The 15,892-nt window shown below is 36.0% G+C and overlaps 2 protein-coding genes across 2 annotated transcripts in view; both read right to left on the bottom strand.

Moving 5' to 3' along the window:
* Nucleotides 1-6,165: 6,165 nt before the first annotated feature.
* On the bottom strand, nt 6,166-11,761 carry gabarapb (GABA(A) receptor-associated protein b). Its single transcript, XM_061961183.2, has 4 exons — nt 11,454-11,761; nt 10,904-10,982; nt 6,859-6,977; nt 6,166-6,785 (listed from the first exon to the last, which is right to left on the bottom strand). The coding sequence occupies exons 1-4, from the start codon at nt 11,541-11,543 to the stop codon at nt 6,702-6,704; spliced, it is 372 nt and encodes a 123-aa protein (XP_061817167.1). The 5' UTR covers nt 11,544-11,761; the 3' UTR covers nt 6,166-6,701.
* A 3,533-nt stretch (nt 11,762-15,294) lies between these two features.
* Nucleotides 15,295-15,892, bottom strand: part of LOC133605790 (CTD nuclear envelope phosphatase 1A) — a 59,809-nt gene continuing 59,211 nt past the window's right edge. The window contains exon 8 of the mRNA XM_061959091.2: nt 15,295-15,892. This exon is cut by the window's right edge and continues 35 nt beyond it. Within this exon, the coding sequence (XP_061815075.1) occupies nt 15,867-15,892 (26 nt within the window). The 3' untranslated portion in view covers nt 15,295-15,866.

Below are 15,892 nucleotides of genomic sequence, written 5' to 3'. Positions count from 1 at the left end.
TTAGACCCCCAGAATCAGGACGCACTAGGGTTACATTTTCTGATAAACTGTGACTTGGCCGTCAGATTTCGAGACCTTACTGTATGTTCCCTATTCTTAAACCAGTCACCTAAATTACAATTTCCTGCCCTTTTTACACCCCCCTCCCTTCATCTCCATTCACTTTTTCTTATTTGGGCCCCCATATTCAGGACGCACTAGGGTTACATTTTCCGATAAACTGTGACTTGGCCGTCAGATTTCGAGACCTTACTTCACTGCATCTTTCAGCATTTATAATACAGATTTTTATTAAAATACATATACCCTAACCATCAAACTAAACTAAGCAGAAACAGAGCTAAACAGAAACCTTTTTTTTTTTTTACAATAAATTTTGGAATTCAAATGCAACATACAATCATAACTTATTTTCTAATACAGAAATTAACATGGTATGTTCCTGGCATGCATCACAACTATATCCCTCCTCCTTGGGGTTTCCCACACACAAGCTGTGGTACCATCGCCCGCACCGCTCACACTGGATCTGAAATTAATGCATTTGGTCAAGTGTATCAGTTCAATGTAAATCAATATGTAAATTGATTAAATAAATTATATTTATTGATATAAATCAATATCAGTATATCAATATCAATTGGCTTCTTTCAGTGGCTGATGTTAAACAAATGTGGCAAGGGAAAATATTGTTTGTTTTCTTATCAAGATATCTTACCCAGTCAGTGGTATCACTTTTGGGGCTCCCGCCAATCTCCTCCCCTCCGCAGCAGTGGCAGAGCTCACTGAGATCATCTGCAAGAGATTTTCACAAAGAAAACCTGATTTTCTTTGTGACGTACGAAAGGATGTGAAAACACAGCACGCAGATTCTTCCATTTGTAACTTTGAGGGACACCTTGCTAATCCCAGTAGTTTCATTGGAAATTTGTTTTAAAAGTACACACCAGTTTCCTTGAGGAGCGTTTTTGCAACATCCATCCGATATGCCTCCACCGCCTGGTCAGAATTATCGAAAATGGGTGCCTCCTCTGCCAACACCTTTTCAGCATACTAGGATTGAGTGATAGACAAAGTGATGGTGAATTAATACAAGCTCAATTAGTCTGAAAAAATGTATGCCCCTCAATATATATTCTATCTTGTCCCTTATTGATATTTAATAAAGCTTTCTGGAAATGCACGTAAAATCCATTGCAATTGTTTGTCAGATATAGATGATGTATTAAGTAATCATTCAAGCAAATTTGAAATGAACTTACTTTCAATACAAATATCCCACAGGAGGTACTGTCTTTTTGTAGACTGTGAGGCACTGTGTTTGCAGACCACTTTGGTAGTGCAACATTCCTCTGTCTTGACTTTGGTAGTCTCAAATGATTGACCTATAAACAGCGAGGCCTTATCCCTGCCAGAGTTTGAATAGGGCCACCTTTTCATGGGAGATTGCAGTGCTAGCCACCCCACCTGTCGCCAAGGATACATGCTGTGTAATTAAAATGCAAAAGGTGAAGTTCACCTTGATTGGCTTGTACTCTGTGCCTGCCTTTAGGTCAACCCTGCCCTTCTGTTGACAGGATGTGCATTCAGACACCTGAGTATAGAAAACATTGATCAATACAAAATATTTAATGGCTTAAAATGTCAGTATGGGTATGTGCAGAGTATGTTATTTAATTGTTTGACAAAGGGGAATGGGGTATATAGGCCAAAATGGTAAAGACTCTTTGATATATACTTGGGAATCAAATTGTTTATTTCAGCAATGAAGGCCAAAATATCTGAATTGTTTGACATTCAGAATTTTTTTTAAATTGCTCTATTATTTTTAATGTTTTTATGACAAGCCAGCAGACTGTCCTTCAAAGTGGACAGTCATAAGTGCCCTTCATAAATAAAATGATGGACTGTATTCCATTTATTTCTGACAAGGCAGTAGTACCTTTCAGTAAGACAGGCAAGACATGTTGTAAAGGCAAAAATGAGGAAAAACCAAATCTTACCCATTTTTCAATGTCACACGTCATGGAGGGCCAGTAAAATCTCTTGGAAATTGCATCCCTTGTTTTGATCTGGCCACAATGTGCACCAATGTCACTTGAGTGGAACTCTCTAAATATGGCATCTGCTTCAGCTGCCCCACACACCACTTTAACTTTCAGCTCTTTGGCCGATCCTTTGTGGCGGAGGTAATATAGCTTGCCATCTATGACAAATCAAAGCATTAATTGAAAGCTTATTTCTTACAATGAAAAGTAATACAGTGAAATACAAATATCTCTGATTTGAAATCCAGAGATTGCAGCAATGGTATTTGTTTATTGTAGAAATTTCAATGCTTTACTTGCTGTGCTCGCACCTAACAAAGTGAGCGGCCTAATTCAATACAAATTAAATGCAAAACTCACAAATGGCGTGGGGGCAGTGTATATTCATTCATGAAGGATCTATGTATATTAAGACTTACTCTTAGACTATTAAATTAATAAAATGAAAACATGGCTCCGAGACCGTTTATTTATCAAAAAAACAAAACACATGAGTAAATCCGCGACAAAAAATATCTTATCCATCACACAATCAACTAGGATATGGGCACGGCCTCAAAGGGTCAATATCCGATGAGGCAGAGAACTGCCATCAACCCAAAATATACAGAAAGGGTTTTTTGGAACAAAAAAAGGAAATTAACATTACTTTCACTTTTTCTTCAATTTTCCATGGATTTAGGTTAAAATATGTACAATTTCAGACACCATTTATGCACCTGAGTAAAGTTGCGCCGCATTCTCGTGCTAGGTGAGAGTCCATCTTAAGTATGAAAATCTACAAACACTGAACACTGTTGCCCTCTGTGTTTTAACATTTTGATTTCTATTTACTGTTTTAATTGGTTTCACCCTTAAAATCGTTTTTAATCATATTTATTTTATATTGTTTTTATATGTATTTATTTTTATTTTTTTATTCAGTCATTGGTGGAGCTCAAGATAGTATTTGAATGTTGTTTTTAATATTGTTGTGCAGCACTTAGGAAACATTTTGTTGTTTAAATGTGCTATATAAATAAAGTGGATTGGATTGGATTGGATTGAATTATGCTGTAGTTAGTATAATGTAAAACTGTAAATTTAGAAAGGGAATGCTCTGTTTTTCTTTAAATACATTAACACCATCACATTTTGTTCTAATAATACTAAGTCGTTGAACCTCTTGAGACAATTTGGCATTTGTTGGGGTGGTCATCAAGTGCGATGCTAGGTACCATAACTTGCCTTCCACAATGTAGTTTGCCGCTTTTCTTTTCAGGTTGAAGCGCTCGTATTTTTTGGAATTTGGTGGTACTTTCCCTTCGGTAAGGTATTCCAACAATTCTCTATAGGTGCTTGATTCCATGATTTAGATTGGAGTCAAAATCCGCTAATAAATTAGAAGGTGGGCTTCAAACTGGATAAAGCCAAATGTTTCAAGTACCTTGGTAAGGCGCCACCTCCTGTTAATAGTGTGAAATGCCATAAATTTACGCCTAATTGGCTGGGCAAAACGCCGACGGGTTTATCGGAAAATGTAACCCTAGTGCGTCCTGATTCTGGGGGTCCAAATGAGAAAAAGTGAATGGAGATGAAGGGAGGGGGGGGTGTAAAAAGGGCAGGAAATTGTAATTTAGGTGACTGGTTTAAGAATATGGAACATACAGCCATAACAAACAGAACAACCGCATATGTGCATGTATAGCCTTATCTATATTGGAAAATGTATGTGTGTGAGAGAGAATCAACAGCTGATACAATGGACTCATACTATAATGAAAATAAGTCATTGATTTCCAGAATATGTGTAATTTATTAATGCTGAAATTCTGACAACTGACGTTTCATTCCATGATAGCTTTTAATCCGGAAAATGTATGTGTGTGAGAGAGAATCAACAGCTGATACAATGGACTCATACTATAATGAAAGTAAATCATTGATTTCCAGAATATGTGTAATTTATTAATGCTGAAATTCTGACGATAGTTTACGCCATTTACGCAAGCGTTCTTCTTCGCCTCCTCTTTGGGCTTGCCGTTTAACCATCAAACAAACGCCATGAGAACATCGCCCCCTGGAGTCACAAATTCTGATGGGTAACAGATTTCGGTACAACACCTGTCAAACGTTTTCCACCAGCTGCACTTTATTTAGCATCCTATGCGGAAATATGGTATTTTAAAAGGTTTAAAACGGAAGACATCACCAAAAAAATGTTAAATTTGGCAGAGGGGACACATGCACATTAAAGTGGACTTTTCAAACTGTTTGGTCGCCCAAAAAGTACAAAAGAAAATATGCACATCATTTCTTTCCATCTGGTTTGGTCCGTCAATTCCACTGCGTCGGGAAAGTAGTCACAGCGTTTAACGCTTTCCACGCTTTGTTGTGTTATAACCAAAATCCAAAATGGAATAATTCATTTTTATTCTCATAATTCTACACATAATATTCCATCATGACAATGTGATTTTTTTTGGTGTTTTAAAATTCTGCTAATTTATTTAAACTAAAAAAAAAACACAGATAAGTATTCAGACCCTTTGCTCAATACTTTGATGCACCTTTGGCAGCAATTCCAGTCTCAAGTCTTTTTGAGTACGATGCCACAAGCTTGGCACACCTATCTTTGGGCACTTTCTCTCATTCCTCTTTGCAGCACCTCTCAAGCTCCATCAGGTTGGATGGGAATGTTTTCATCCAGGATGTCTGTCAAGTTGAAAGAAGTGAAGCGCTGTCATTTTGATGATTAAAGCTTACATCTTATTAAAACTTAAATGGAAAATTTCAGGTTTTCAAAAACTGAACCATGATCATCAAAATTGCAACAAATCAAAGCTTGACATATTTACCTTTGAATCTCATGTATTTATATCACATATTCGCTTATGTTTGAAGTAGAGCTGCTGAAATGGATCAACAGGACATCCTACATTTTTGAGTCTCACCTGTATAGATGACAGGTTGATGTTATAAGCAGCTTACAAAACATACAGTGGGGACAGAAAGTATTCAGACCCCTTTAAATGTTTAAATTATTACAGTGCAGCCATTTGCTAAAATCCAAAATGTTAATTTTATATTCCATTAATGTACACTCAGCAGCCCATCTTGACAGAAAAAAACAGAAATGTATAATTGTTTGCAAATGTATTAAATAACAAAAACTGAAATATCACACGGTCACATAAGTGTTCAGACCTTCTGCTCAATATTGAGTATTTGCACCTTTTCATCTATTACAGCCATGAGTCTTCTTGGGAATGATGCAACAAGTGTTTCATACCTGGATTTGTGAATCCTCTCCAGTTCTGTCAGGCTGGATGGTGAACATTGGTGGACAGCCATTTTCAGGTCTCTCCTGGGATGCTCAATTGGGTTTAGGTCAGGGCTCTGGTTGGGCCAGTCAAGAATGGTCACAGAGTTGGTCCAAAGCCACTCCTTTGTTATCTTCGCTTTGTGCTTGGGGTCATTTTCTTGTTGGAAGGTGAACCTTCGGCCAGGAACCTTTTGTACCAGGATATCGCTGTACTTGTCCGAACTTATCTTTCCCTTGATTGGAACCAGTTGACCTGTCCCTGCAGCTGAAAAACACCCCCTACGTGATGCTGCCACCATGTTACACTGTATTGGGCGGGTAATGAGCTGGTTTTCTACACACATACCGCTTAAAATGAATGCCAAAAAGTTCAATTTTGGTCTCACCAGACCAATCATCTTTTTTTCTAAGTCTGAGAAATGTTTTTTTGGCAAACTCTACGCAGGGTTTCATATGTCTTGGAGATATTGTTGCTGTACATGACGAATGATAACAATTAAAGAAAGTTAAAGTCTTAAAAATAATTGTATATTACTTTAAAAGCCTCAAAATATGTATTTTATTGGCAATAAATAAAACCAAAGATATCAAATACTAATTTAAGTAAATCAATTACATTTAAAATGCCACATTATACCTTAATACATCAAGTGTATCATGTTTATACAATATCATTTCTAAAAACTGGTAACATTAAAAATATAAAGGAACATGTGAAAAATTAAAAGGTGAAATAATATGCATACCTTTTTGTAATACCTGCGGCTGTAGTTTGTAATAAAAGCCTTTGTAAAAAGCCAAGGGAAGACAAAAAACTTTTCATCACATTTCATTTATCGTGTAAGCTCATGAGTGGAGAAAGCGCCAGTAATGCAGCTCTATACAGAATATCATTTAAAAAAATTAAAATAAAATAAAGAGAAAACAACAAAAAAACAGAAACAAGGGCTGTACTTTGAACAAAAAAAAAATTTGCACTCCGCTTTACATTGTAAATTAAAAAATAAACAACCACTGACAAACTATAGAATAGCTCCACCACTTTATCATTGTTTTAATACGGCAATTAATGCTGTTTTTTTAATGGATTCAAATCAATATAGTGCACTTATTCTATATATATATATATATATATATATATATATATATATATAAACTCTGGATTAATTCAACTTTTGAATGATAGTATTGTATTTTGGATTATTACCCTTAAAATCTGGCCATCAAATTATAGCAGAGAAAGGTGGAAGGCGACATGAACTCTAATGCTGCTGAGCTAAGGTTAAATATTTAAATGAATGTATGTTTGAGTGGGTTGATTGGGGCGGGGCTTAGGAGCTTTAACAGGTTCACATTTCCCTTTGGCTATTGCTGCCGTACACACTTTCATCACTGTAGGCGATGTAGAGGAAGAAGTCCTCTTCGTGATGCTCCTGCAAAAGAATGTCAGAAATATTGACTCACGTCATTACAATGTTAAGGAAACTCCAACAACTTTCTAGGCACCTGGTATAAGAGCCCCATGGTGGCTGAGGTGGGTGGAATGACGTTGTTTACGAAGAAGAAGAGTGCGTCCTCAGCTCGCAAGTGGATTCGTTTCCGGATGAGGAAATAAAACTGTCCCACTGTAAATAGATTTTTTTTTTTTTACCAACAATTACATATATGTACTGCAACATCCAGGTTATGCAAAACAAATTAAAATATATCAAAATACATTGTGGACTACATTTTAAACTAAATATTGTCATATATTTCAACAATATTAATTTAATATACTTTAAAAAGCTAATATTTACTATAATGAAATGAATAATTTTGCGTTGAAAATTTAACAGTTCATTTATCAACTTCTTGTATTGCATAAATGCCTGTATTTGTAGAAATTAATTTTACATATTTAGTTGTTGGACGCCATTATAGAATTGATCAATAACCACACACACATATTACATACACATATACATATACATATATATATAGATACATATACATTTTTATAGATACATATACACATATGTATATACATATATATAGATACATATACACATGTATATGCATATACATATATATATATATTTATACACATACATACATATACACATTTATATATACATACATATACACATATGTACATACATATATATAAATATACATATATGTACAAACCCCGTTTCCATATGAGTTGGGAAATTGTGTTAGATGTAAATACAAACGGAATACAATGATTTGCAAATCATTTTCAACCCATATTCAATTAAATGCACTACAAAGACAAGATATTTGATGTTCAAACTCAAACTTTATTTTTTTTTGCAAATAATAATTAACTTAGAATTTCATGGCTGCAACACATGCCAAAGTAGTTGGGAAAGGGCATGTTCACCACTGTGTTACATGGCCTTTCCTTTTAACAACACTCAGTAAACTTTTGGGAACTGAGGAGACACATTTTTTAAGTTTCTCAGGTAGAATTCTTTCCCATTCTTGCTTGATGTACAGCTTAAGTTGTTCAACAGTCCGGGGGTCTCCGTTGTGGTATTTTAGGGTTCATAATGCGCCACACATTTTCAATGGGAGACAGGTCTGGACTACAGGTAGACCCACATTCTTTTACTATGAAGCCACGTTGATGTAACACATGGCTTCAATCAATCAATCAATCAATGTTTATTTATATAGCCCTAAATCACAAGTGTCTCAAAGGGCTGCACAAGCCATAACGACATCCTCGGTATAGAGCCCACATAAGGGCAAGGAAAAACTCACCCCAGTGGGACGTCGATGTGAATGACTATGAGAAACCTTGGTGAGGACCCCCCCCCCCCCCAATCTAGGGGAGATCGAATGCAATGGATGTCGAGTGGGTCTGACATAATATTGTGAGAGTCCAGTCCATAGTGGATCCAACATAATAGTGAGAGTCCAGTCCATAGTGGGGCCAGCAGGAAACCATCCCAAGCGGAGACGGGTCAGCAGCGCAGAGATGTTCCCAACCGATGCTGGCATTGTCTTGCTGAAATAAGCAGGGGCGTCCACGGTAACGTTGCTTGGATGGCAACATATGTTGCTCCAAAACCTGTATGTACCTTTCAGCATTAATGGTGCATTCACAGATGTGTAAGTTACCCATGTCTTGGGCACTAATACACCCCCATACCGTCACAGATGCTGGCTTTTCAACTTTGCGCCTATAACAATCCGGATGGTTCTTTTCCTCTTAGGTCCGGAGGACACGACGTCCACAGTTTCCAAAAACAATTTGAAATGTGGACTCGAACACTTTTCCACTTTGTATCAGTCCATCTTAGATGAGCTCAGGCCCAGCGAAGCCGACGGCGTTTCTGGGTGTTGTTGATAAACAGTTTTTGCCTTGCATAGGAGAGTTTTAACTTGCACTTACAGATGTAGCGACCAACTGTAGTTATTGACAGTGGGTTTCTGAAGTGTTCCTGAGCCCATGTGGTGATATCCTTTACACACTGATGTCGCTTGTTGATGCAGTACGGCCTGAGGGATCGAAGGTCACAGGCTTAGCTGCCTACGTGCAGTGATTTCTCCAGATTCTCTGAACCCTTTGATATTACGGACTGTAGATGGTGAAATCCCTCAATTCCTTGCAATAGCTGGTTGAGAAAGGTTTTTCTTAAACTGTTCAACAATTTGCTCAGGCATTTGTTGACAAATTGGTGACCCTAGCCCAATCCTTGTTTGTGAATGACTGAGCATTTCAAGGAATCTACTTTTATACCCAATCATGGCACCCACCTGTTCCCAATTTGCCTGTTCCCCTGTGGGATGTTCCAAATAAGTGTTTGATGAGCATTCCTCAACTTTATCAGTATTTATTGCCACCTTTCCCAACTTCTTTGTCACGTGTTGCTGGCATCAAATTCTAAAGTTAATGATTATTTGCAAAAAAAAAAAAAAAAGTTTATCAGTTTGAACATCAAATATGTTGTCTTTGTAGCATATTCAACTGAATATGGGTTGAAAATGATTTGCAAATCATTGTATTCCGTTTATATTTACATCTAACACAATTTCCCAACTCATATGGAAACGGGGTTTGTAAGACAAACACTTAAATTTGTGGTTATTGTGACAAAATTTGTTTGAAATTATTTAAGCTTTTATCGTGTCCGAAAAATGATTGAGTTGGTTATTTCCGTGATATTAATGAGATTGTAAAAGACTGTTATTGATCCGATGTTGATGTGCTAAAACGTCTTTCTTGTTTAAAAGCTACATACAATATTAATTGTTAATGAAGTGTTTGGATGTATTCATTATATCGATGTATTGTTGCCTGCCAAAAAGGGATTCCAAGTAATATTGTGATATTGACACATCACATCTGTGCATGAATTACTACACTACCCTAAGGACATGCAAAGATGAGATGTGTCAATATCAAAATATTACTCTGAATCACTATGGCAACCATAAATTGTTGTTCATGGTAGATCTTAGCTTTTTAAAGAGTACTTCAACACGTAAACAGTATAGTATTTTTTAAAAAAAACAACAAAAAACAGTATAGTATGTTCTTTATTATCATGTATGTAACTATCTTAAAAGGTAATCTAATAATGTATGCACATATTAGATGGTCAATATCAAAGTATTACGTGGAATCATTTTTTGGCAACCAAGAATACATTCGAATTTAAGGAACACATCCAAACACTTTATTAGTATTTGTTATGTGCTTGAACAAAGAACAGTAAGATTGTATGTAGCTTTTAAACAAGAAAAAGGTTTCAGCACATCAACATTGGATCAACAACAGTCCTTTAAAATCTCATTAACACCATTAAAATGGCCAACTCTTTAAATTTTCGGACACAACGGCTTAAATAATTTCCCAACTCATATGGAAAAGGGGTTTGTGTATATATATATATATATATATATATATATATCCCCATCCATCCATTTTCTACCGCTTATTCCCTTCGGGGTAGCGGGGGGCGCTGGAGCCTATCTCAGCTACAATCGGGCGGAAGGCGGGGTACACCCTGGACAAGTCGCCATCTCATCGCAGGGCCAACACAGATAGACAGACAACATTCACATACTAGGGCCAATTTAATGTTGCCAATCAACCTATACCCAGGAGCAGGTTTTTGGAGGTGGGAGGAAGCCGCAGTACCCGGAGGGAACCCACGCAGTCACGGGGAGAACATGCAAACTCCACACAGAAAGATCCCGAGGCCGGGATTGAACTCACGACTACTCAGGACCTTCGTATTGAGGCAGACGCACTAACCCCTCTTCCACCGTGCTGCCCATATATATATATATATATATATATATATATATATATATATATATATATATATATATATATATATATATATATATTTGATTATATATGTTTTTAATTCTATAGTCAAATATGTGGATTAAATACATAAATAAAATAATTACAGATCCTAATATTTATTTATTCAAAATTATACTGTATTGATTATTAAACCACCAAGGAACATTGATACAACATCAAACCTTTTTGTATTATTGCAATCAAAACACATTGTTTACTTACCTGTCAGATCGGAGGGGACAAGATATTTCTTCTTGTCCAGGTCCCCTATTCTGGCTTTGGGGGCTTTCTCCACAATAACCTATTTGGAAAAATAAGCAAATCAGTACAAGTTATACTAAAAACATGTGGAGAATCAATATATAAGACGTACATTGCTCACATTAAACATGAATGTCAGTTTTTAAAAGCGTGACGCAACCAAGGTCCTTAAACGTATATTAGCATGTTTATAAGGAGTTTTTCCTCATTCAAAGTTACATTAAACAATAGTACAGTAATATTACCCCATTGTTATTGATAACCAGTTGCTAACAAAAAACGCCCAAATGCGGAAGCTTATGCCCACATTATGCTAGCTGGCCTGTAGTGTTTCTTAACCAGGATAATACATACAATTAAAAACAAATACATACATGTAATGATAAATACAGCTGTGGGTTAAATACAGTACATACAACTCGTATATTGAGAGCTAAAAGACAACCGATTAGCTAACTGTTAGCTGTTAAGATTGCTAACAACAGCTAACGCTGGCGAGCAAGCTACTTACAGGAACCCTATCCGGGTACTTCTTTCTTATTTTCTCTCCTTCGGACCGCCTTTTCTCAAAGGGATGCTCTTCTTTGTATTGGAACTTCATGTTTAGAAGCGATGACAAGACGACAAGTCGTTGTTTTTGTCACGCCGAGAAATCGCTGACACACACACTCACTCTAGACAACAACACGGGCTAATAAATTAGCTAGCTGTAGCATGCCGCAGCTGTTTTCCCTATACGCCTCGACGGCGGCGGAGGGATACACTAACAACGTGACGTTCTTAACAATCACGTCACTGTTACGAAAAGGTGTTATGTTAAGATGCAGTTCACGAAGTGTTCAAACAATTCCTTTCATTTGTAATCGCTTCACTTAAATATGTTGTTGTTGTGGAACTACTTTATTTTGGTCATCCGCTGCGGCTAATGACGTCATTGGAAAGCGGTGATTTGGCATCTGTCCTTGTCATATGACCGAGGTGTATAAACTAGCAGCGCTTTTGTAAACGCTATTTTATTACTTTAAACAATATATACGGCTTAAAATTACATATTAGTGTTTCAAACGTCTGGCTAACAAAATTATAACGAACATTGGAGCGCCTTTACGTTGTTCAGTATCGGCATTTTTGTTAAAAAACAAACTCTTAACTAGCAAAAACAATGTGGGCAACGTCACTACAGGTCCCGGATATTGGAGGCGGAAGTCCGACCAAATATGGAATACCTTACAAGCCACAGTGGAAGCTGTTTTACACCAGATAGCAGCAGACCCTCCATTATAAATACTGCTCATCGTAAGAAACCAGTAAAATACATAAAGAATACAGAAATGTGGTGCCAACGACTTTTAATGGATCTAATGTTGGGCCTTGGCAGCACAGTACAATGTGGTTTAGGAAAGGCCACATTACAGTTAAATAATAAATAAATGGGTTGTACTTGTATAGCGCTTTTCTACCTTCAAGGTACTCAAAGCGCTTTGACACTACTTCCACATTTACCCATTCACACACACATTCACACACTGATGGAGGGAGCTGCCATGCAAGGCGCTAACCAGCACCCATCAGGAGCAAGGGTGAAGTTTCTTGCTCAGGACACAACGGACATGACGAGGTTGGTACTAGGTGGGGATTGAACCAGGGACCCTCGGGTCATTCTTCCACTGCGCCACAACAAGACCACCAAGTAATCAAACGTAATATCAAATGTTTAACAAGTTCGACTTCAGACTTAATGTAGTATTTTGACACTGACTTTATGGATGTTAAAAACTACAATCCGTCAACCAAGTTAAGGTTGCAAAAAACGTAAAATATGTTAAAATGGCTATATTTCCATACGGCTAATTGTTTTGTTTTAGCGGTGGTTAACTTCTTATTACACGTACATGTCTTACTTTTCATTAATGATTTATTTTAATGTTAATTTTTTTCAATACTGACTGAATAAAATAAAAAAAGTATTATGAAGTTAATAACAATCTGATACCCATCTATTTAATTTTCTTCTTACACAGAATTAGTGCAAATCTTCCACATCAGTCAACACATACAGTACCGGCCAAAAGTTTGAACACACCTTCTCATTCAATGCGTTTTCTTTATTATCATGACTATTGACATTGTAGATTGTCACTGAAGGCATAAAAACTATGAATGAAAACATTTGGCGTTAGGTACTTAACAAAAAAAGGTGAAATAATTGAAAGCATGTTTTATATTCTAATTTCTTCAAAATAGCCACCCTTTGCTCTGATTACTGTTTTGCTTACTCTTGACATTCCCTCGATGAGCTTCAAGAGGTAGTCACCTGAAATAGTTTTCATTTCACTGGCGTGCTTGAAGCTCATCGAGAGAATGCCAAGAGTGTGCAAACCAGTATTCAGCGCAAAGGGTGGCTATTTGGAAGAAACTAGAAAATAAAACATGTTTTTAGTTATTTCACCTTTTTTTGTTAACTCCACGTGTCATTCATAGTTTCGATGCTTTCGGTGACAATCGACAATATGAAAATAAAGAAATCGCATTGAATGAGAAGGTGCGTCCAAACTTTTGGCCTGTACTGTAAATATATATATATATATATATATATACATACACACATGCATATGTACATATACAGTATATACATATATACACACACACACATATGCATATGTACATATACAGTATATACATATACATACATACATATATATATATATATATATATATATATATATATATATATATATATATATACACATTCATAGTGAAGTGAATTATATTTGTATAGCGCTTTTCTCTAGTGACTCAAAGCGCTTTTACATAGTGAAACCCATTATGTAAATTACATTTAAACCAGTGTGGGTGGCACTGGAAGCAGGTGGGTAAAGTGTCTTGCCCAAGGACACAACGGCAGTGACTAGGATGGCGGAAGCGGGGATCGAACCTGAAACCCTCAAGTTGCTGGCCCGGCCACTCTACCAACCGATCTATACCAATCCCTGTATATATACTGTATACATATAAATATATACATACATTTATATACATACACACATAAATAAATATATATATATCTACACATACATACATGTATATATATATATATATATATATATATATATATACACACACTCATATATACACGTATATATACATACATATATACATACATATAGAGAGGTTACAATTTTGCTTTTCAGTGGTCAAAGTATTTTTTTACATTCGTATGACTCACAAAGCTTTAAAAAAGTGCTTTCATTATCAAAGATTGCAAGAGAGGTTTTACTTTTTTTTTTTTTACATTTTATTGGAGCGGTGGTTAATTTTATTTTTACACTTGTATGATTGTCATACTGTAAATGCATGTCATCCAAGTTACATAGCTTGTGTTAAGTTTGCATTTTTAGCATCGACACGCTTTTTACACTTGCATGGTTGTTCTGTGTTAAAAAGGTATTGAATGGGTACATCAACGTAGTTTGCGCAAACATTTTTATTAGAGATGGCCGATAAATGCTTTAAAATGTAATATCGGAAATTATCGGTATCGTTTTTTTTATTATCGGTATCGGTTTTTATTACATTTTTTTTAATTTATTTATTAAATCAACATAAAAAAGACAAGATACACTTACAATTAGTACACAAACCCAAAAAACCTCCCTCCCCCATTCACACAAAAGGGTTGTTTCTTTCTGTTATTAATATTCTGGTTCCTACATTATATATCAATATAGATCAATACAGTCGGCAGGGATAAAGTCCGTAAGCATACATGATTGTGCGTGCTGCTGGTCCACTAATAGTACTAACGTTTAACAGTTAATTTTACTCATTTTCATTAATTACTAGTTTCTATGCAACTGTTTTTATATTGTTTTACTTTCTTTTTTATTCAGGAAAATGTTTTTAATTTATTTAGCTTATTTTATTATTATTATTATTTTTAAAAGGACCTTATCTTCACCATACCTGGTTGTCCAAATTAGGCATAATAATGTGTTAATTCCATGGCTGTATGTATCGGTATCGGTTGATATCGGTATCGGTAATTAAGGGTTTGGTCAATATCGGAATATCGGATATCGGCAAAAAGCCATTATCGGACATCCCTAATTTTTATACATTTTCTTTGCTTGTTTTATTTGAGCAATATCAATTTAGTTTTTAGCTGTTGTTGCAGCTTCTATTTTTACATAACCGTTACAAATATTAAAAAAGGGCACATCTGTCAATAAAATTGAGGCTTGCCTCAGCTTTTCTATTGTTTTTAACTGTATAACTTATTTTTCCATTTGTAAGACGGATGTATATAGTTTGTATTGACTCGGTAACAAAAATCCAAGCAGGACTGACAAGTGTGTTGTTGTTTTTTTATTTATATTAGCAACACAGAGCCAATAGAAGAACATGAGCGACATTCTCCAGAAGGCTTGAGGCCCTAAAAAACACACAAAAATACGATAAAGGGGCAGAGCCAGTGAAATCTGTCAATGAAAAAAGTGCAATTTCATAGTATGATGATGTTGGTTCCTATGGTGACAGACGGCACAGCAGTTCATGTTTTTGTCTTCAAACTCTCATTCATTCAAAGCAAGTCTTTTTGGAGGAGAGTTTATTTAAAAAAAAAAAACTTGTCAGGAAGAGGCAAAAAAAAAAAAAAAAAAGAAGTAATTTTATATCCTTTCAAAAGCAATCACCACTGAATCAATAAAAAGTGTTGATTTTGCACGGTGAATCCTCCTCAGCATCATGATGGAAAATATGTTAAAAATACACACCTCCATGATCTGTTTTTGATGTTTTTGTTGAAAGGGGATGAAATCAAAAAGCACCTGGGCTGAACCCAAAGTGTTCATTGGTGGTTTGTTTTTAATAGTGGCGGTTGGAGCTTGGGAAGAAGAGGCCCCACCCCTCCTTCTGATTGGGCCAATCACCAGAGCCGATGCTGGTGGAGGT

The sequence above is a fragment of the Nerophis lumbriciformis genome, linkage group LG05 (assembly GCF_033978685.3).
Source record: "Nerophis lumbriciformis linkage group LG05, RoL_Nlum_v2.1, whole genome shotgun sequence".
In the NCBI taxonomy this organism is placed as follows: domain Eukaryota; kingdom Metazoa; phylum Chordata; class Actinopteri; order Syngnathiformes; family Syngnathidae; genus Nerophis; species Nerophis lumbriciformis.
Note: the sequence above shows the minus strand (reverse complement) of the source record. Positions and strands in the feature narration are given on the sequence as shown.

Bases quoted from the DNA above. Each gene is read 5' to 3' on its own strand.
- gabarapb (XM_061961183.2), bottom strand. From the start codon at position 11,543: ATGAAGTTCCAATACAAAGAAGAGCATCCCTTTGAGAAAAGGCGGTCC. The intron at 6,978-10,903 runs GTAAGTAAACAA...ATCTATTTACAG, and splicing joins TGTCCCCTCCGATCTGACAG to TGGGACAGTTTTATTTCCTC. The intron at 6,786-6,858 runs GTGCCTAGAAAG...ATTCTTTTGCAG, and splicing joins CCATGGGGCTCTTATACCAG to GAGCATCACGAAGAGGACTT.